The 20962-nt window shown below is 40.5% G+C and overlaps 2 protein-coding genes across 3 annotated transcripts in view; both read left to right on the top strand.

The window, feature by feature from the left end:
- The first annotated feature begins 7175 nt into the window (after positions 1–7175).
- tmem177 (transmembrane protein 177) lies at positions 7176–9517 on the top strand. Its single transcript, XM_075478615.1, has 3 exons — positions 7176–7264; positions 8160–8425; positions 8566–9517. Exons 2-3 carry the CDS (start codon positions 8225–8227, stop codon positions 9295–9297), a joined length of 933 nt encoding a protein of 310 aa, XP_075334730.1. The 5' UTR covers positions 7176–7264; positions 8160–8224; the 3' UTR covers positions 9298–9517.
- Positions 9518–12238: 2721 nt separating this feature from the next.
- The window catches only part of ptpn4a (protein tyrosine phosphatase non-receptor type 4a), a 76658-nt gene continuing 67934 nt past the window's right edge, over positions 12239–20962 (top strand). For both annotated transcript variants that reach the window (XM_075478955.1, XM_075478954.1), the window contains exon 1: positions 12239–12763. The gene's annotated coding sequence lies outside the window, so the exon portion shown is untranslated. The remainder of the gene's footprint in view (positions 12764–20962) is intronic.

Raw genomic sequence — 20962 nt, 5'->3', positions numbered from 1 at the left:
GTAAAAACACTGCACTCTTAGCAATACAATCAATCAAGAGAAAAGGAGCAGGATTGTGTGTGTAAATAAATAGAAAATGATTTTTTTTTTTTGTTTAAAGTTATCAGTGTGTATTCATGTAACTTTGAAAGTTATGAAAGTTAAGGTCTTCAAATTCCTTGTTTTAATAGAAGCTTTAATCTGACTGATTTATTAATCACACAACCTAGTAGCCACTTAAAAAAAGTACTTCCCAGAAACTTGGAAATTATGAGGCTGCTTGCCAGCAGGTTCTCTGAATGGTAATCCACAGAGGACAGGAGCAAACACTCAGGAATGTGGCAGGCTTATGAAGTACCTGTACTTATACATTATTTACAGAGACATAAACTGCTAGAAAGTACTCATGTGTCTACATTTAAATCCATATAGGATATAGAAAAATTGATAGCATACAAAGTATACAGTACTGAGTGCAACAGAACATACAAATAGATATACTTCCAGACATTACTGATAGGACTTTTGTTTTAATGTAGTCTTCTCTTAATGATAAATGTCAGAACTGTGGGTATGGGTGCAAGAAAGAGGGAAAGAAATGTATAAATAAATCAACAGAAGCACGGAGAGGGAGCCTGATATGCATTTTACTTGTAAAAAAACAAGGCATTAGACATGTCTTCATGTTCCAGTGACTGAGTGATGGGAAATGATGTATCATTGTGAAAAGTAGCTTTTCCAGGAAAGCCTGATGCATTTAAAAGCATGCCTGGATACACAGTAGCTCCTTCCATATATTGGAAATATGTGCAGTTGATCTTACCAGACATTGGTGACGTATTTGCCAAAAAAAAAATCCTGGATGTTATTTGAAGAATTCTCTTTAGTTTTTTTCCTCAAAGGTAAACAGAACTATTATCAGATCTGCACTGACAGAGAAGTTCTGTTTTTCCAGTATGTTCGCGAAGGAATCCGAAGCTTATCCTTTTAGACGTATGGATTCTTTTATTTAGGCTTTGAATTAAACAATCCAGAGGTGGTGAATTGATATACATTGTTGCTCATTTGTTGACTGTGCTAGATTAGGATTAAGAATTGATTGTTTTGTGTCTCCTGCGTACTCCTTTTTTTGTTTTCCACAGATTTTGCTGGCATTTGTAGGACGGGGTCAGCCAGAGTGCAGCGTGATGCTTCCTTGTGGCGGCTCCTTACGGTCACATAATCTGTACAAACTGCAATGTTCCTTTTCTCTGAAGCAACATCGAAAGGCTACAGGGTTCATTCACCTTTCAAGGTGTCACTGACATCCTCTCTCTTGGATCACTGAACACCATTGACATCCGTGTGTGTCAGCATTCATTTACAAACATGTGCACATATATTCACGTGTAGTGACACAGCAAATCCAATGCACAGCATAGACTCCCTGACCTCATGAGACTCCTTCACCATTTGACTTGAAAAATTATATATGGAGCCAAGTTTTCAGAATTTCATTTTAGTTTATAACAGAAAGGGAAAGGTGGGGCCAGTGGTCTTGTTGCCATCTTCAACAAGAGTTTTGTTGCAGTTTGTGGTGCGTAATGAAGTGAAGACCCAATCGCAGACACTGGAGAAGACTGTAGGCTGAAAGAGACTCGAACTTTATTCTAAAATTAAAACAGAAAGCACAGCCAAGCCAGAATACCATTAAAAAAAAGCTAGAAAAGAACAAATCCTGATAACAGGGGAAACTAGGAACAACAAGGATCTGACAAAGACTGTGAAAATCCAGGGAGACTAAAAATACTGTGGGAGAGTGATTGGTGAATGAGCGCAGCTGGGGAGGATAATGAACACAAGTGTGGCAGTAGAACTGAGGAAAACTGAGGCCACATTTACACATAGCCGGGTATTTAGAGAAACGAATATTCCCCCCCCTCTGTTTTCAATAATAACATCATGCACACAACATCGTTTTCAAAAAACTTGTCATTTACATCAACCCGCATAAATACGCCGTCAAGCGCCATAATAACTCTGCCAAACCTATTGGCGGCAGTGTAGGGAAAGGAATAAAGCCATGCAAGCCAATCAAAATCCTCAGAATCGAGGACTTTCCTCATGTGAAGGAGGAGATAACGCGAGCAAATATCACAACAAAACTGAAGGCAATAAGAGGGAAATATAGACGGTCAGTGGATACTGGACGCAGGAGCGGCTACGGAAGAGTGGTGCTCCTCTATTTTGAACTGTGCGAGCAGGTTTGGGGTGGCAAATGCAATAAGGCCAGAATCGTTTGCACAAACGTAAAAATTAGTAGAACTTTAACATCATCCATGATAATCCTGATCAGTAGTCAAACAAACTGTAAACATAAGGCGCTCGCATGATTTAAGCATTTTCTGGCGCATAATGTGACGTTTAAGAACCTAAAACGCCGTTTCTCCCAGTTGACACGGCAACACATAACCGGCGTTATCAGAAATCTCCACTTTGGCCGGAGGTTTTAGAAATAATCGTTTTCTGTGATAAAAACGGGGTTTTGGTGTAAATGAGAGGCCAAACCGCAGGAAAATATCTGCGTCTTCCTATCGTGTAAACGGGGCCTAAGAGAGGGAAGGTGGAGCAAGAACCAAAACAGAACTGAGACAAGACTAACTAATCAAAGTAAAAGTAATAAAGACAAAACATGAGTGTAACTATCAACCAACAACTGAAGACTAGAATAAAAAACCTGATAACAGACCAATAACTCAAGACAAACAAACTGAGCTGAAAACAAAAACTGACAAAGAACAAGAACAGAGAGCAACCAAGGATGAACCATGAATAAAAAGACAAATCAAGACTAGAAAAAAACCAGCAAAAAATCCAAATAGAAATAAATTAAGAGAGCTGAGTACAACCCCCCATGAAGTAAAGCAAAACTGTAAAGAAGGATGGGTCAAAATTTCTCTGCAACAATGTGAGAGGCTGATGATGTCATACAGAAAACTGTTACCTCAAGTGATTGCTGCTGAAGTTGATTCTAGCTACTAAACCATGTGGCGTAATCAGTGTTTCACACACTGCTTCTGCATTTGACGTAGTTTTTGTGAAATAAATAATGACATCATGGAAATTGAAATATTTTCATCCATCTTTACCTCCTTTCCAAATATGGTAAGTCAGTCAGAAAAATAGAATAGAATAGAACAGAACAAGGATGTCTCCATCACATTCCCTCAAAACCCAAGACTCGCATTCCATTACTTCTGGCCCGTTTCCATGGAGATAGAAATGAGCTGTATCTTTCAACAAGGAACTGATGTCTGACTTTCTCACAATGTGCACATGCCCACTGTGAATGGATTTACTTTTACCATTCAAGCAGCTATGTGATCGTGGGCTTGTGTTTCTCATAAGCTTTTTTTCTCATCACAGGAAAGCTGTGGCTTAGGAGCAGATCTTCTCCTCTCTGTGCAGGACCCAATGTTTCAAATCTTTTTCACTTGAATATCCCTGAGAACAATGTTTAAAGACGGCATGTTGGTATGGTGGTTAGCATCAGCGCCTCACAGCAAGAGGGTTCCTGGTTTGAATCCTGGCTGGAGCATTTCTGTGTGGAGTTGACATGTTCTCCACATGTATGCATGGGCTCTCTCCAGGTGCTCCAGCTTCCTGCCACCACCCAAAAACATGCATGTCAGGTAATTTGGGGTCTCTGAATTGGTCCCCTGGAGTGAGTTTGCATGGTTGTGTGTCTCGTTTTGTCTCTATAAGGCCCTGTGATGGACTAGTGACCTGTCCAGGGTGTCCCCTGCCTCTCGCCCAATGACAGCTGGGATAACAGCTGGGATGACAGCACCCCCCACTGTTGAGATTCTTCCCGGCTGAATGCATGGGTTCATGCTGCAGCAATAAGTGGTTATTGAATCAATCGTGTTTTAAGCAATAAAAGCAAGTACTCGGCGGGCTGCACCATCCTTTTTGAGGGGTGCAGCACACTTCAAGCTCAACACTAGCAGCAGCAAGCAGCACATTTTTCATCAGAGTATCAATGTTTGTCCAAGGCTCCATGAAGTCTGTGACCATAAGACGTTTTCACCGTCCCAGCAACTTTGCTTTGTGACTTGAATTAAGGTATAAGTGGGTGTCATGTCATCATGCCACTCTGACAGTTTTCTCCCTGATATTGTATGTGCACAAGTTTCACTTCCTCCTCAACACAACACCCCTGCGTGTGCAGATACTTTACTGCTTCTGTTCAGCCTTATCTCCTTCTCTTACACATACAATAACATGTTCCCTTCATGAAGGTCCCTACAATTAAACAAAACCTTCCTCAACACTTACTAATTTTTTTGTACTTTCATCACTGTCAATGTTTTTCCTCCACAGTTTTGATATAGAATCACAGTCTGCATGGTTTGTCTTAAATATTGTAAAACAAATTAATAAAACCAGAGCTGTGCAGACAAAACTGCAAGTCATTTTTCATTCTGAAAGACTGATAAATTCCTGGAATAATCAGTAAGGCTGCATTCAGATAATGTGTTAAGCGGTAAACAGACCTGTTTTTTTTTTAACTGGTTGCAATCACCGAAGACGGTTTGTATCAGGAATTGAAACTATTTATGATTCAGATTCTGAAAAAAAAGAAGATTTTGTGGGACCGGATGTGTCATGATCTGTGGCTTTTTGTGTTTTTTCTGTCTTGTCTCAGTTGTGTTCACTTTCTCACTTCCTCAGTCTCTCTTCAGTCCGGTCATCAGCTCCACCCCCTTCACCTGTGTTATTTCCCTCAGCTGTCTTCACTCACCAATCACCCTCCTCTGTATTTAAACTCCTGCTTTCATTCACTCTTGGTCAGATCTTCTGTTCTCTTTAGGGTTGTCTGCCCGAGTTGCCGGTGCTGCAACAACGGCCTGGTTTTGTTTCCCCAGCTTGTTCTTGTTCTTGTTCTTGCTCTTGTTCTTGCTTGGTTTAGTTTCAGTTTAGTTTTTTGTAGCGTTCTAGTTTGGCTGCGTTGTCAGTTTAGTTTTAATAAATCAGTCTAAATTTGGTCTTCCTCTGGTTTTCATCAGTCTCTACACCTGGGTCCTCCTTCCTCGCCACCTCGGACACGTGAAAGGATGTGCTGCTGGTTAAATGAGCCACTCTAGTCACCTCAGTATACATACTTGTCATTTAGACTTTAGCCTGTTCTTGTGTCCACTTTTTTTTATATATACAAACGAGAGAAAAGATAAAAATACAAGCAAATGATTGTACTTGCATTAACATTTGGAAAGCAGCCTTTATGGATAAATAAAACAGTAAAACAAACAATTTAAGCTTTGAGGTAGAAAAAAAAAAGTAATTTAATCAGTTTGAACCTTTGTTTAACAGACACCCATACAAAGAAAATTATTCTCAGGTCCTTCACCAACCAACTTGATGTATTACGAAAATATAAACATTTTATAGAATTTCGTGCTGGCAACAGTTTATGCTTAGTAAACATTTGGACAGTGATCATACTAACTGTTACAGCTTTTCATCGGAGTCTGTGTCTATTCTTGCTAAATCCAAATTTTCAGTTGCTCATCTGCTTCTCCTCTTCATAATGCTCCATACATTTTTAATTGACGATAGATCTGAACTGCCGGCTGGCTGGTCAAGGACACACACACTCTGTGTCCATGTAGCCATGGTGCAAAACAAAGTATGACACTTTCCTGTTGAAATGACAATGAACCTTCAGGAAAAAGACACCACCAAGATGGAAGGATATCTCTCAAAATTCCAATACACACATCTGCATTAATGACACCTTCAATAGTCCAATTCCATGGACACCGGTGCAATAATAATGAAAACAACCTGGATGTTCTTTCCCACTTTTTCCATTTAGATCTTAATGCCTATTTTTTCCAAGTGCAGGTGAAACGTAGATTCATCTGACCACAAAACTTGTGTTCAGTCTCTCTGTCCATCTGGGATGAGTTTGTGCTCTGACAACTCCGAGGCACAGGTGTTCTATTTATTTTGCTTCTTCTTTGAGCAATATTGCCTCAAGTTACACATCTGAATACAGCAGAGGACTTTGGAGAGTGACAATAGTTCTCTAAGGTACTCTTGAGCCCATTGTGGATTTACTGATCCCAGTGGCATGACATTTTTCAGACAGTGCAGGCTGAGGGTTCGGAAGTCCCACAGATCCAACAGTGGCGTCAATCCTTGGACTTTACACACTGAGAATCACCCAGACTCCTTGAAAGTCTTCACAATTTTATGCACTGCATAGATGATGAAAGTTCAACGTTCTTTATAAACTTTCATTTAGAGATACATTTTTTTTAAACTTATTGATAATTCTCAGACCAAGTTTGGTGCGAAGTGGTTGAGCCACAACCCTTGCCTGCGTGGAAAGACCAAATATTTGATGGATGCTCCTTCTGTACTGAATCCCGACACCCTCACCTGTTACCAGTTCATCTGTTGACTGCAGAATCTGATAGAGCACGATTGTTTGATTATTCTTTGCTCTTTTATGTCTTTCTATGCCTCTCACTCGCCATTTTTGAGTGTGGTTGGCATTACATTTTAAATTAGTTTAAAGTCTCTCAATACAATGAAGCTCACCAGTTTGATGCTGAAAATAAGTTCCATGGTAAGTTCCATTGGTGTCTGTTAACGAAAGTTTCCAATGAATTAAGAAATGACATATTTACACTTAAGACCACATTTCCACTATCAATTTATCTTTTTTTTTTTAAGTGAGGCTGGTATTTTTTAAGTTTTGACATCATGGACAATATTGCTCTATGCTGTTCAGCCATCGTTGCCTAACTAAAGCCACACTTGTTATTGTGTAAAATGTAGAATGTCATCCTTTGAAGGTTGTCAAGAGTGAAATGTTTGTATTATTTTGGATTCTGTTATTTTGTAACTGTGTGATTATGTTTAATTAACCAAACAGATGTGAATTCACGTGTGGTTTCCACTTGAAACAATTACTTTTGGTCCCCTTAGTATTGAGTACTAAGGGGAATTTTGACCCTTTTTGCTCTCCATAATAATGAGATTATGGATGCATTCGTCATGTAATATAAAATAAGTACAATGTATAGTACCTGGAACTGTAGAATGTATGTAGCTGTAAACCAGAGCTATAGAGTAATATTTAACAACCCACCGGTTTTCTCTATCTGTTATGTCGTAAAATATGTCGTAAAGCGCCATGACGGCAGCTGTATTGCTTTACGGACATCTTCAGCCGTCATGTAACTGTTTCGAGCTGTGTACTTTGCAGCTGTCCTTGTAAAGATGTACCAAGCCTGTAAGTTTGTATTGCTGTTTTCTCTCCTAATTGAAAATAAGAGCAACTGTTTTAGCCACATTGTGTTCGCGTGGGACGAAGAGAAGCACGTGTCGGTATTTCCTTGTTGGTTCGGTGCAATGTAGCTCAGTTAGATACTGAGCTGTTAAACGTTATGCACGCGTCAAGTGAAGGACGTCTACAACAACAAACTTTAGGAGTAGACACTGAAGTATTGGCTTGATTTAGCTACAGTTCTGCAGCTTTCCACCATGTCTACACATGGGTCAATATCAGAGCAGTTCGTCTTCTGTTACTGTCTTAAATGATGGAGGTTTTGCCTGATATGTAGCTAATTATTTTCATTGTCAACTAGTTGACAACTTGTTTAATAAGGAACAAAACAAGTGACAACATTATGAAAAGGAGTTTATTTTAAAAGCTGGAACTATGACTTTTATCAATGACTTTAGTTTTTCCGTATTTAGTTAACAGTAAATAATGATAATTTGAATGCTTATTATTATTTTATAGCAAAGAAACAAGTCATGCTTTACCATCTTCAAAAACACAGATTCTATAAAAGAGTAAAAAAAAAAAAAGTTTCTAATCCTGACAAAAAGCAGCGGTAAAATACAAGAATAACCAGATAAAAAAACATCTAAATTAAAAAAAATTTAAAAGTCAACTCGGCAGTTTATCTAAACTGTTTAATTGGATTTTCAGCTCATTTATAGCTTGCAACATATGGTTTACTGTTTGTAATGAATGAGGTGTAACCGAGGCCGATGGACATTCCCATGACATGACAATCCTGGCTCAGGTTCCATCTCAGAAACAAACTTTGCCCAACCTAAATGTTTCTGTCTCTATAATGTGCAGATTTGACTCACAAATGAAGCTTTCTTCCACACAGCTGTCACTCACTGAGGCTTGTTCCACCGAGCTGACACAAAATCAAGTCCAGACCAAAAAGGCAGCATGGCATCTCAGTTCCTCAGGTACTCTGTACTTCTTCAGAAGTACCGGACTCCGCTGCTCATTGCAAGCTGTGGAGGGGTCTTTGCGGCCAACATGTTCTACCATGTTTGCCCTGACTTGTCCTTCCGTCAGCTCTATCAGGCCTGGTTCAAAGGAGAACCAGTGGTGCTGTCTGAAAAGCTCAGCGGGGTTTTTCAGCAGGTACTGTATGTGTACATTTAAGTTCCATACCTTTACTTCAGAAAAGTTAGAACACAAAGAGACTTTGTGAGACTGGAGTTTGCATTCCAGGTATTTAAAGTAGCATTAAGACCAACTTCTAGTGTTTTTTCTGTTTCCAGGTGCTGAAGGACTATGGTATCAGTTCAACCGAGAATTTCTCTGCCTTTGCCTCCTTTGGGTTCCATCCGGTCGGTGCTGGTGTCCCGTGGCTTCCTGCTGGGGCCCAGATTGGCATCCCTGCTAACTTTAACAGCTCTGCTGATGACCTGAGCGGGATTACAAACCGCTACATTTTCATCTACGGCAAAACCGTGGACTGGAGTAGCGAACCTGGTTCTGCTCTGAAGGAGGCTCTGGTATTTTCCATCGAGGCGCAGAAGTTTGCCATTGCGCGAGAGGTGGCTCGCCTACAATCGGGTGGGCCGGTTGTCAATGCTGCCGTTGCCCCGCTCTGCTTGGGTGGGGTTTGGGTGTACAGTGTGGTGCTGAAACAGGTGTTTGGGCTGCACGGGGGGCCTGCGCTGTTTCGTGGGGCCGTGAACGCTCTAGCATTGGGCATCGGGGCCGTTTCTTACTTCCTCACCTCGGATGCTGTGAGCCAGTGGACTGACTACAATTCTGACCGGCAAGCGGCCGGAGTGTCTCGAGAATACGCCAAAGGAGGGGTGGAGTTTTACGATAAAATCCTGTCAAGAAACAAGACGCTGCGTGCGTTGATGGGCCAGAAGGGAGAGGAGGTGTATGCACCCAGTGGGAACCTGTTCCCAGCTCACATCCTGAAGCTGAAACACACACCATACACATCCAGGAGGGAAGGCATCATGGCTCTGCTGAAAGAGGAGAAAGCGTGAATGGAGGATTGAAATACATGTCACCGGGCCTCACCCATTATACTATAGACAAGATCTGCTTGTCTCTATAAAGACAGAAAACAACAGGCTCTGAGCGTTTTTGTTCAGATTCAGAACCTCAGTAGCAGGTTTTCCATAGACACATGTCATCCTCTTTTTAGTGTGTCATGAAACCCAAAGTGTGTAACAAGTTAAATTAAAAAGACAGTCTTTTAAAGTCTGGGGTGTTATTTCTTTAGTGATTTCTGTGATTATTGACTTCATCAATCGTAGAGAAGGAGCTCATAATTGCCTTACAGTAATAAACAATGTGATGTATATATGTGGCTATATAGACTGTATTTCTATGTTGAATAGGCTTCAGTCATAGAAATTAAGTGTGATTTATTTTTATTTTCTCCTTTTGGGGCTTTGGGCAGCATCAGTACTGAATTTAACACAGCATCCAAAACCCGTGTTAAATTCATAAGCTGTGTTGTTTGCAGTGAGGAGGAGCTTTTGCTGCGTAAGGCAACATCAAAGCCAACTTAAATGCTGCTTTCCTGACTGTAGAAAGTTCACTGAAGCAGTAGTGTATTAACCATTACTGGTATGAAAAAGCTCCACGTCTTTATGCAAAGAGTAACTTGGAGTGAATCATGTATGGATGTAAACTGATAAGTCACTGGGATTATTTAGTAACTAATGACAAAACTGCAGTTCTGTGATCCAATGCGCCCTCTGTTGGATAGTGTTGAGCACGAACACACACCCTCTTGCAGCAGATACAGATCAATTATACCACACATATCACACAATAACTGTATACCTCAAGGCTTATTTAATCTGACAATGAGAAAGTATTTAAATATGACAAGTTATGTGAACAGAAGTAATTTGGTTATTCTCTTACTTTGAAGATAAATGTAATTTAGTTGCTTTTTTTCTATCACAGTGCTGATAAAATCTTAAGAGCAGAAATGTTGTAGTTATTCTCCACAAAACCAAAGTGGGAACAGTTGATCACTAGAACGACATTCTTCCAAAGAAGTAGTTTGCACACTAATTTTGGCAGCACATTTTATAGATTAACCTGAGTTTCAGGGATGTTGTCTTTGGAGAATATGACATTATTTTCTTTCTTTCCAGAAGGATTTGATCCTTTCAGTTAATTTTTGAAGTGTTTCCATGCTCAGCTGATTGCTTCTTTGCAACAAACAGCAACCCAGTACTGTTGGAGAAGCTGAAAAGGCCTCATCTCAAACCGAGTTAGCATTCAATGAAAGGCAGGAAAAACAATTCAGGAGGAAATAAACGTTGAATTATTGTGGAACTGTATTTCAAAAATGGAACTGCGTCAAAGCGCGGGGCCTTTGCTTGAGACACACTTAAAGTTGACATCTTGGAGATCCAGGCTGGTATTTCTCGCACTTCCTGCTTTTTGTTTCATCTAAACATACATGGAGAAACGTCTAATTTTGCTCAAACTATTAACAGCAGTGTACTTGTGTTGCAGGTGAGAAAAAATAGAAAGGGTGTGACTCAATGGATCCTACGGATTGCAAAACCGAGAGTACAGTTTAATAATCCACGTGCACGGCCACGATACTTGCCGCGCTCCGTAAAATCTTAATATGCAGCATGTGGTGACTCAGATCTTGTCATGCGGCACTCAATACCCCCCCAGGTCATCTGTCTTAACGAGGTTCTGATATGGTGTTTTAATTACATTTCCAATCTTCTATCATGAGGAGTGAGTTAAATATTGAGGCACGTTATTAATTGTTACAGATAGACCCCCCCCCTTTTTTTAATTTAATTTAATTTTTTACATTTTTTATCATCATTACCCCTTTGAACAAAGGCTTCTTTTTTTAACTGAGTGAATATATATTAAAGGGTACATTTTCTGATAAAATAAAAAAAAAGATGCTGGATTTGATTCAGTACAATGGTTTTTGCAGCAGAATGTGGGCTTTGACACGCTGCTCTTTAACAGGAGTGCTTCCACAGATGCATGAACTAATAATCTCTGTGGTTGTGCAGAAAATGTTAAATGTTAAGTGAAAAACGGTGTTCTATTCAACAAGCTTTGTATTTTTTAGATCCACTCTATTATTTCCGCGACAACAAAGTGTCTTTTGGAATATATGCGCGTCAACAACACTGGGATTATTATCTTGCTCTCACCACTCTGCTTCATCAGTTTAGCTCATTGTAAACCCGACAGAGCTGTGTGTACAATGGCCCATTGTTTGTTGCATTGCAGCATGTTTCCTTTCGAGCCACTTGAGGTCAGTACAACCCCCATTACCAGCCTCACTGTCTGCCTTTAACCACGTTCATGAATGACCGGGCAGCGGATTAATTCGGTGTGAATGGGCAGGTTTGGGCTTGAAATGAAACCAAAGAAATTCATTTTAAGAAGAACTGCCATCATCACATCCATTTTGAAGGTGCTACAATAATCGACTCCTGTGGGAACAGTCTATTCAAATTCAAATGAAGTAAAAGCACGTTGAAGATGAAACAGAAACCAGCGTTTTTTTTTTTTTAATTAATTTTTTATTTTTATTGCAATTAAAGAACAATGACAGAGACATGGTGTTTGCATCAAGTTGCAGCATGAGGTATGACTTACATTCCTGCAGCTTACATTATTTGTAGTCTGCATTATAGCCTACATATCCAACCTGCTGTTAGTACAATCAGCAACACTGTTTCATTACATAAAGTTATCCTCGTCAGCTCTGAGCCATTTACAGAAACACAACGTTTGGTTTGAATTCACAAAACTTTTTAGCGCGTAGAGATTTTGGAGCAGGTCTACCTGCTCAAAGCAGCGCGCGCCCCTCTGCACGGCCACGCCCTCTGCACGGCCACGCCCTCTGTACGACCCCGCCCCCTCCATGGCGCCGCCCCTGCGCGTTCAAGTTGCGCCATTACGTCGGTGTACAGATCGCTGCTGTGCTGCAAGGCAAGCAGGCAGGCAAAGCAGCTGCAGAGGGATCAGGGATCGCTGGTAACAACGGACAGACTCATGCAGGGCATGTCGAAGCCTAAACCTTTGGCTGTTTTGTGAATTGACAGTTTCCGTGTCCTGCCTTTTTTACTGACCACACGTAGTTTGTTTTTACGTATTCGTGGGATTATATTTCTCATTCTCTCGACCTGAAATGAGTGATAGTCCCCGTGTGTAGCCCATGGTTACTGCGGGGGCTCCTGTCTTGTGGATTATCCGTCGTCGCCTAGCCAGTCGCATGGTCGAGCCCGGAGGAGGCCCCGTTCTGCCGGATGGATGTGTGTGAAGCAGCGCCGAGCTCCAAGAACTGATGTTGACGGTGATAATGGTGATGCTCGGGTTTCATCGGCAGTGGGTGAACTGAACTTGGATGTTCGGGCTATATCGCCCCTACACAAAACATTTTCTCATACAGCAACAAATATATTACCTAAAAACTGGACGCCCCTGGAGCAGTTTATGACGGTAAGAAATACTCGTTCACAGGCCACCAGTTTTTTTTTTTTTTTTTTTTTTCCACAGCCAGCTGACGTTAGCTAGCTAGCTTAGCGCTGTCACTTTTATCCAAGTTGCTCACCGCACGGCTAAAATAGCTAAATAACAATGTGAGAATGCTGTTCCAAATGGACTGTTAGGTAGTTACACTGACGTCTGTTGGAGTTGAGTGTCCCAAAAGGAACTAAAAGCCCACAATATACTCAATTGTATCTCTAACCTTAATAGCCAGGGTTGATGTAGCCTGTTAGTGAGCTAACTGTTTCTTACCCCATTCAATATCTCGCGTCTCACTTTACGTTCCTAAAAAACGGGAGCAAATCCAGTGTGCGCAGTGTTGGCTTGCAAATAAAGATTTATTGTTTCGATAAAAGTTTGTTTATGCCCCCTTGATTTGGCATGCGTATATATTTGACTTAGATAGGTCGTTTGTAGTTCATTCATTGGGCAGTATACAATAAACCCTTTAATGAGCCCAGTTAGCGCTCAGTTGAATCAGTACGGCGTCACCTATGTAATGGCTGGGGATTTAAATTAGCATGTCTTTATCTTTCGATATGGACAATTACTGATAATGGCGACAATTGCGTGGCAGTGTTTCGGTGCTGCTGTAGCTTTCTTTGGATAAACGTACGGAACAGAGGGAAGACGGAGCTGTTTCTGCGGGTTTTCGTTGATTGGTAAATAATTGGAGCTTGCTACCACTCCTCATGTCCATGTCACATTGTAGAAATGTCACAGCAGAGGGCCTGTGTTGATAAGCCGCTTTGCAGAGACCCTGCTTTTAGTCGCCCGTGCACCAATAAGTGTTTATTTTTTCCGAAGTAAATGATTCAAGCGGTCTTGTGGCCGAGAAGTTGTTAATTATTTGCTGTTCCGTTATGGATGTGCTGGTCTGCTGTGATGAGCCGTCCTCCTTTTTTCTTTTTTTTTCGATGACGTAATCCCCCACCACATCTTCGGGTTCCACTGCTGCTTGACAGTCTGCTGCCGCCGCTGAGCTCATATGGAGCCCGCACAGTCCCGTCTCACCACCCCTTTTCTCTCTTTAGTCGCTATCTTCAATGCAAAACGATAATGCAGTCGTGGCGCAGTCTCCTTATGAACAGGCGTGCACACCGAGGCGGCCGACCAAGAAAGTGTGAATGAAATCCAGGGGCTGTGTTCAGTGTTTGGCAAAACAAGGTTGCCCCAAAAGTGTGGTTGGGAGTCCCCAGGGATCCCTGGGGGTGACATCAGAAGACCCCTCCACATCCCTTTCTTAAAATAGAATATGCATCCTGGACAGCTTTACGTTTTGACTCATTGGACATTGAAATTATTACTGCACGGAAATTATTACTTTTCTAATTGTCTTTTCTACACAATTAAAACAAAAAATTAACAGATAAGACTTCAGAAATGTATTTGACCAATTATTTGTGAGTGGTCTTGACACAAATTCATGTGGGAATCCCTGTGTTAGGCTTATATATATATTGTATGTTAAGAAAAGGATTACTATGAAGTACAGAAGTTCTTAGTTTTGTAACGTTAAAAGTTACACTGTTACATTGTAAAATGTAAATGTAATTTTTATTACAGATAAAACCACTTTGAAAGCCAGAGTGAAACTTTGAGATGGTGTGGTGTGAGCTCAGAGTAAACATTCTTGTTCGGTGCATGTTTTGTGTGCTGTGTAGATGTTGGTACCTAAACAGAACTAAATAACAGTGCGCAAACTTTGTTTCATGCAATAGAAATGCAATCTTTCCGTTTTTATTTTGAGGAGAACTCTTGGTTGAACCTCAAACCTTATTCTTCTGTGATGCTAAAATCCTCCATTTCAGAGGTGGAATGGCTCAGCTTGTCAGTGACAACAGCCCTGCTTCACTTGGGTTTCACTCCTGAATCTGCCACCCCTACGGTGCACTACAGAGTTTTTGGTGTCAGAGACAATTGACAGTAAGAAGTGAGGAGAGTATGTGGAGAGAAATGCAAAGGGACAAAGATGACAGGGGCAAAGGTGTGGCTGGGGTAACCGGTACAAAAGGTACCTGCTATCAGAGGAATATCATCAGATCCTCAGGTATCTTGAGATTGACTGTTTGTATGATGCAGAGGCAAATTGTAATATGACCGCATGCATAATTTTAGCCACACCTCGTCAAATATTGTATTCCATATTTAGTGTGTAGATTTAAATCAGTTAAACATGAGTAATTATTTCCCCTTCCTGTTGTTCTAGCAGACTGGGCAACTTTTTGAGATATTAGTCATAGAGACATCAGACCTACCATGATATAATGGGACTGGATACCATGCCAAAAAAAAAGAGGACATGACTATCTGTTCTTAGAATGATGGCCATCATTCACAAACTTTGTTGTGACCAGTTTTGTGTAGGGGCTATTTTCTACCCATCTAAATCCATGTTCAAAGCAAACCTGTTCCCTGGGAAGGAATCTACTCACAACTGCTCTCACGGCAGGATGTAAACGTCCTCCTCCTGCGTTTGCTATCATTTTGTAATCAGAAGCTGATGGTATATAAGGAAGCCATTAAAACACGTCTTGCTCAGCTGTAGTTATTTGAACCAGAATTGGCAGATGAAGAGTTGTAACAAATGGATACAGAGTAACCAGGCGGCTGTTGGAGACCCCAAAAGTCAACCACTGCATAAGGGGCAAAAATTGGTGTCGCCAAAAATGCAAGCAAATGAAACTGAAGTTGAGCGTCTTTGTTGCGAAGAATGTGACCTCAAGAAGCCATCTGTAGAGGAAGCATAGATGTGGTGATATGCTCGACACTTAGTTTGGTCAGCAGACCAATGGGAAACACGTGACACGGTTATGTGCAAAAATAAGGCTGCTTCCAGTGTTTATCTGCTAAAAGATGCGGTAAATTCATGCCCAATTTGCAGCTCTCCTTATGGCCATCACTGTCAGTTCACCGTCATGCCTTTTTGCCACAGGTTTGACTATCAACTGCTCACAAGATGCATAAAGTCGGCAGCATCCTGATTAAACATCATAAACTGGCCTGCATAGCGCAGTCATCAAAGTCTGGTCTTTGTTCTTGTGAGTTTAAAAGGCTCTGATGTGTATACAATATTAAATGGGCCCAGATCATATCAGGGGCATTTATACAAGCAGTCGGGGCTAAAAGGATCTTGTGGAAGCTCAGTGGACAAAGCCAACAGATGAAAATAAATGTCTTATATATTTAAGTTGTTTTATGACATAATGGCATTTCCATGTTTTCTCATATTAGTTTAGATGAATGAATGTGACCTTTAGCTGCCTTCCAGTTGACCATCTTTCTTTCCAACATGTCTTGCCTTTTTTAAATTTATTGAATTAAATTTTTTATTTTTATTTTTGTTCCTTCCACCTTTCTCTGTTTTTGCTTGGCAGCTTATTTCTTGAGGGTTTCAAGGCTTAGTGTTGGTGTTGAAAGAAGAGTGCTGGCTGGGTGCTTCAGGCCAGATGCATTATCAGGCTGGAAAAATGCAAGCATTTGCATGTCTTGGATTAGTGCCACAGGTTTGTAAATATTGGTTTATTTCCTGTCAACCTAGTGCCATCACATTGATCATTTCAACTGTTCACCCAAATTAATAACCTAGTTATTAAGACTTGTATATCAAGGCCTTTACTTACCTCAGCAGTTTATGGTACCAGGCCTTTGTTAGAGGCAGGTCTTCACTTCAAATTCCCATTGTTGTTAGTTTGACTTGTCATATTTTTCTACAATGCAATATTTCAATGCCTCTAAAGAAAATCTGGAATGGTGCACATAAACCCCTGCTCCTCATATTCATATATCGGCATGTTCATGCACGAGTCAGCTGGATATTTATTCATTCCTACGAGGAGCTCCATAGTCGGGACAAGCATGCGAAACACCGCTGTAGTTTTATTTTTTTCCCCTCAGGAATTTGCTTTGAGTATGTCGAACAAGCTGAGCTCCTGTGGGGGATTGTGCAGAGCAACCATACAGAGAGTCGAATAAACAAAGTAGCGAACAGGCCAACAGACTGTTAGTTTGATAAGCTGAAACAACACGCTTAACACTTCCTCCACCCTATCAAATTAGAAAAAGCCCTGTTTGCAGCAGGGCTTTTAGTCAAAGATATGCATCCGTATTGTATGCAGCGGCTTACTGGACTGATTCAAAGTGGTTTAAAACTAAAGAATTAAACGCTGACTAATAAATGCTAAATTAATTACAACAATACGTTTAAATCAGCATGGTTGTTTGATGGAATTGATATAGAAGTGGTGTTTTGTTTTTGCTATGCACATTGTAATTTTCTTTTCTTTCTTTTCTTTCCTTCCCTATTAGAGGCAAGCCCCCATTTGCTCGTGTCAGCTCCACCTCTGGCTGTTATAAGAGGCCTGGCTTTTAACTGAATCCTGTTTTTTATTTGATGAAATGCCATATATGAATAAAGGGCACCTACCTTGAAGATTTTTCATGCTCTTTTCCATGTACTGCTTGACTGTTTTTGACAGCCCTTCCAAAGAGGAGCCTATCATATTCAATCATGATGACCAGGTGCCTGTTCAGCCCATGAAAACCCTCTAAACTGGGACATTTCCTTTCACAGTGGCTGCCTTTTACAGGCCTACTGGATTGTTTTTTATGATGTTCTGCTTTCTTGATTCTTAAATATTATTAGTTTTACAATCAGCAATTATTTAAAGGGTCATTGTTGATGTGTGGAAGAAAAATGGTGACTACTTTTCCAGCATATCCACGACTGTTCTGAGTTACAGTCCTTTTAGTTTGGTTGACTAGCGATGTTAAGGGAACCAACCAAACGACCATCCATTCACACAAATATATAGCCAGATAGACCTCAGAAAAGCAGCTAGTTAGTGGTCTGTTGCTTGGGCGGATATGGCACGACTGTTCAGTGAAAATCATCTCCCAAACTCCAAACACAGCTGTGTTTATTTGCTGCACAATACCACAGCTACAGGATGCCAGGATGAAGGCGCCTTGACAATTTTAGTTCTCCAAAGTGGAACACAAGTAGTGCCACAATGACCGTGATGTGTTTTGTTTTCATTAGTTGCAAAGAATGACCTTATAATGTTGATGGCTCTTTCAGGATTTTACCGAACGTCATTCAAGATTTGGGGAGAAAAGTCGCATTGTGTTTGTTTTGGGTTTTAAAGTTTGAAGCTCAGATGTAAGCCAGTGGCCTTGTAGATTGGGTTTAGGTTAAATCAGGTATGAGTGAACAATGATTAATAGTAGTTGGATGGTTTTTCAAGCTTTAAGTACTGAATATTGCTGTGAATCTAAAGCATTTATAATGGTTCTAATGAGGACTTTGTAATTATCCTTACTGGCTCTTGGGAATTTCAGGCTTTTATTTGAGAGGTTTTCTGTCAGTAAGGACAGTAAAGCGTTAGAGATCGTAAATCCCTTATTAAACATCCTGTCCCTTATTATTGTCTTCCCCTTTTCCTGTCTCTGTGTCCAGCTTCGGTGTTTCTTCATGCATATCAAATAAGATAAAACTGCAAATTCTAATAATGTTGTTCTCAATGAGCAGGCAGTCACAGTGGGTTGATTAGCTGAAACATTCTGTTGTGAAGCCATGCAAGAGCGAGATGAAAACCACAGACTTCTTACACACTCCCAATCAAGAGAAAATGATTTGGCAGCTAATTTTGATTATTGGTGAATTGCTCAGACTTTTTTTTTTTTTTTTTTAAAGGACACATTTTTATGGTTTTATAAGAAAATGATGTAGGTATGTAGAATTCTTTGTAGTGCTTAGCACGTTCTCTGTTCCTGTGAAACTTTAAGAGGGGGGCTTCTGTGAAGACATTAATATCCTACTTTAAGAATTACCTGCAGTGTCAGATATAACTTATCTCTTGAATTAGTTTAATTCAAGCCAGGCAGGTTGAGAAATATGGAATGATTTATTTTGATCCCTCATGGTTGCTCATGTAATTCAATTCAATTCATTTTTATTTATATAGCGCCAAATACAACAAATGTCATCTCAAGGCACTTAGATAGTAAGTCCAATTCAAGCCAATTGGAATTCAATTAATTAATAATAATCATAATTCATAAAATAATCCAATTCGTTCATGTAACAGTCCCAGATAACTTTTAGCTAATGGATGGATGCATGTGGCTTTATTGCGCATTGGTGTCCTGTGTTAAAGTACAAAGGCTGAACTGGGGGTTGTGGTTGATCCACCACTGATCTGTCTCTGAGCCAGCAAAGGAGGTTAGTCCCAGGGCCGAAGCAGCTTGTGTGTGTGTAAGAGGGAGATCCAGCATTGCAGAATACGTCGCTCTAACCAACGATGCCGTCAGAACTCGGCTGATTCTCTGTGTAAGCACACACTGATGCAATGCTGAGGCTCCTCTGTTTGGTCTGTGTGACTTACCAAAAGAGAACAGTGCAACCAGTGTGAAATGGCTTAACTGTGTTAATGGGAATGTCTCAGAGTCGAGATGTTTTTCTTTGACCAAAACGTAACCTTAGAAAACTATATAAATCTGTCACGTTTTGTCTGATTAGCACATGTTGCTCCTCGTAATAAGAAATGTTTGTTTATCCCCCTGAATTTCCTTTCCTTGCATTGCATAATATATTCTTATTTTTGCAGATAGGAGGCAAATTTAGGGGAAAACCCCTAACGTGGTACACAATCACAAGAGAAGTGGTTTGATCCCAGGGTCCTCCAGTCTGTGTGCAGAAGTGTCTCAGGTCCAGATGTGGAGAAATCAATGCCATTGTGCACTGAAGCTGTTAAAACTGTATTAAGACACTTAAAGTTGGCTTTTCCTGTAATTGGTTTGCTATCTTTTATGCACATATTTGTACATCTGTTAAGATGGATGTGATGTTCCGCTGTTAGTTAGATCCAAACCATAAACAAAGTGTGTTTTTATGAAACCACCCTGATATTATCTGTCACTGTTGTGCTGTATCCTCAGGTCAGCCTTGGATTATGAAAGCACATTCTTTAATGTTCCCCACTGGGGGCATAAAGATTAACACAATGCAGCTTTTATTTAATCTTTCTGGAAAGATGAAAGTGCATCTCAGGATTTTAAAGAAAGAGAACATTGCATACCACATAAAGCATTTGGGGAATTCATCCCCTTTATAGTGGGGAATAATTAGATGAGAAAGCCCTGGATTTGATTCACTCTTTATCAGTTCATGCAATATTTTTTTCTAACTTGTGGCATTTGTCACACTAACTGAAAACTGTAGCTGCACCAGAACAACTACTTAAATCACCTTAACTTGACTGCATTCGTGGCTATAGTATTAATTGTTTACCACTAAAATGACCAATGAGTTTTATTTCAAAGGAAAAATGGCACAGGGTGAGGCATCTGAGGGAGAAAGATTTTTCTTTTCCATGAATGCCATGATTGATCCTTTTAATATCTTCCTTTAAAGTCAAACAGCAAAACAGTAGCCAGTTCGTTACCAAATCATTTCTCATTATCAGGAATGGTTTTAAGGTGGAATACATTTTTATTGTGTTGAGCTGTATGATCAAAAACATCGATGTCACTTCCAGTGAGTCCCAGTGCCGTTAAATGTGCAGAATTGTATTAATTGGCTTGGTTCTGTTAAAGTATCTGTCTGCTCCACGGTTGGCTTCGGGAAAAGTGTTCATTGGTTTGTGAATTTGATTGACGAGAAGCACTGTGTGGCCAGTGAGGCTCTACAGACTAAGAAGTGCCATAATTGTGTGTGTGAGTCTATGAATGTGGCTCGTTGTGCAAAAACACTTAGAGTGGTTACCAAGACTAGGAAAGCGCGACATAAATGCAGTTGAATTACCAAGTGAGAGCAGCAGTAGGCTGCTTTTTATGCACCTGACCCAGCGGTGCCAACAGGCTTGCAGTAGATCTTCAGCCCTGCTCACACAAGACATGTGCACACACACACACACACACACACCAGTTCTTGCTCCCTCCAGGCATTTCATAAGCTCTGGAAGGACAAAATGGGGCATAATTTGAAGCCACACTGGTCATATTGCAGCCAAAAATGTTTCCAAAATGTGCCTAAAACTATACATTGAGAGAACTGGACTCCATTGGCCTACACCCCAGTAGAATTCATCCTTTATTTGCCCTGTTACGAGTCAGTTTTCCAACCAGTTTTGCAAGCTAGTTTCTGAAAAA

The sequence above is a fragment of the Odontesthes bonariensis genome, chromosome 12, assembly GCF_027942865.1.
Source record: "Odontesthes bonariensis isolate fOdoBon6 chromosome 12, fOdoBon6.hap1, whole genome shotgun sequence".
Classification (NCBI taxonomy): domain Eukaryota; kingdom Metazoa; phylum Chordata; class Actinopteri; order Atheriniformes; family Atherinopsidae; genus Odontesthes; species Odontesthes bonariensis.
Note: the sequence above shows the minus strand (reverse complement) of the source record. Positions and strands in the feature narration are given on the sequence as shown.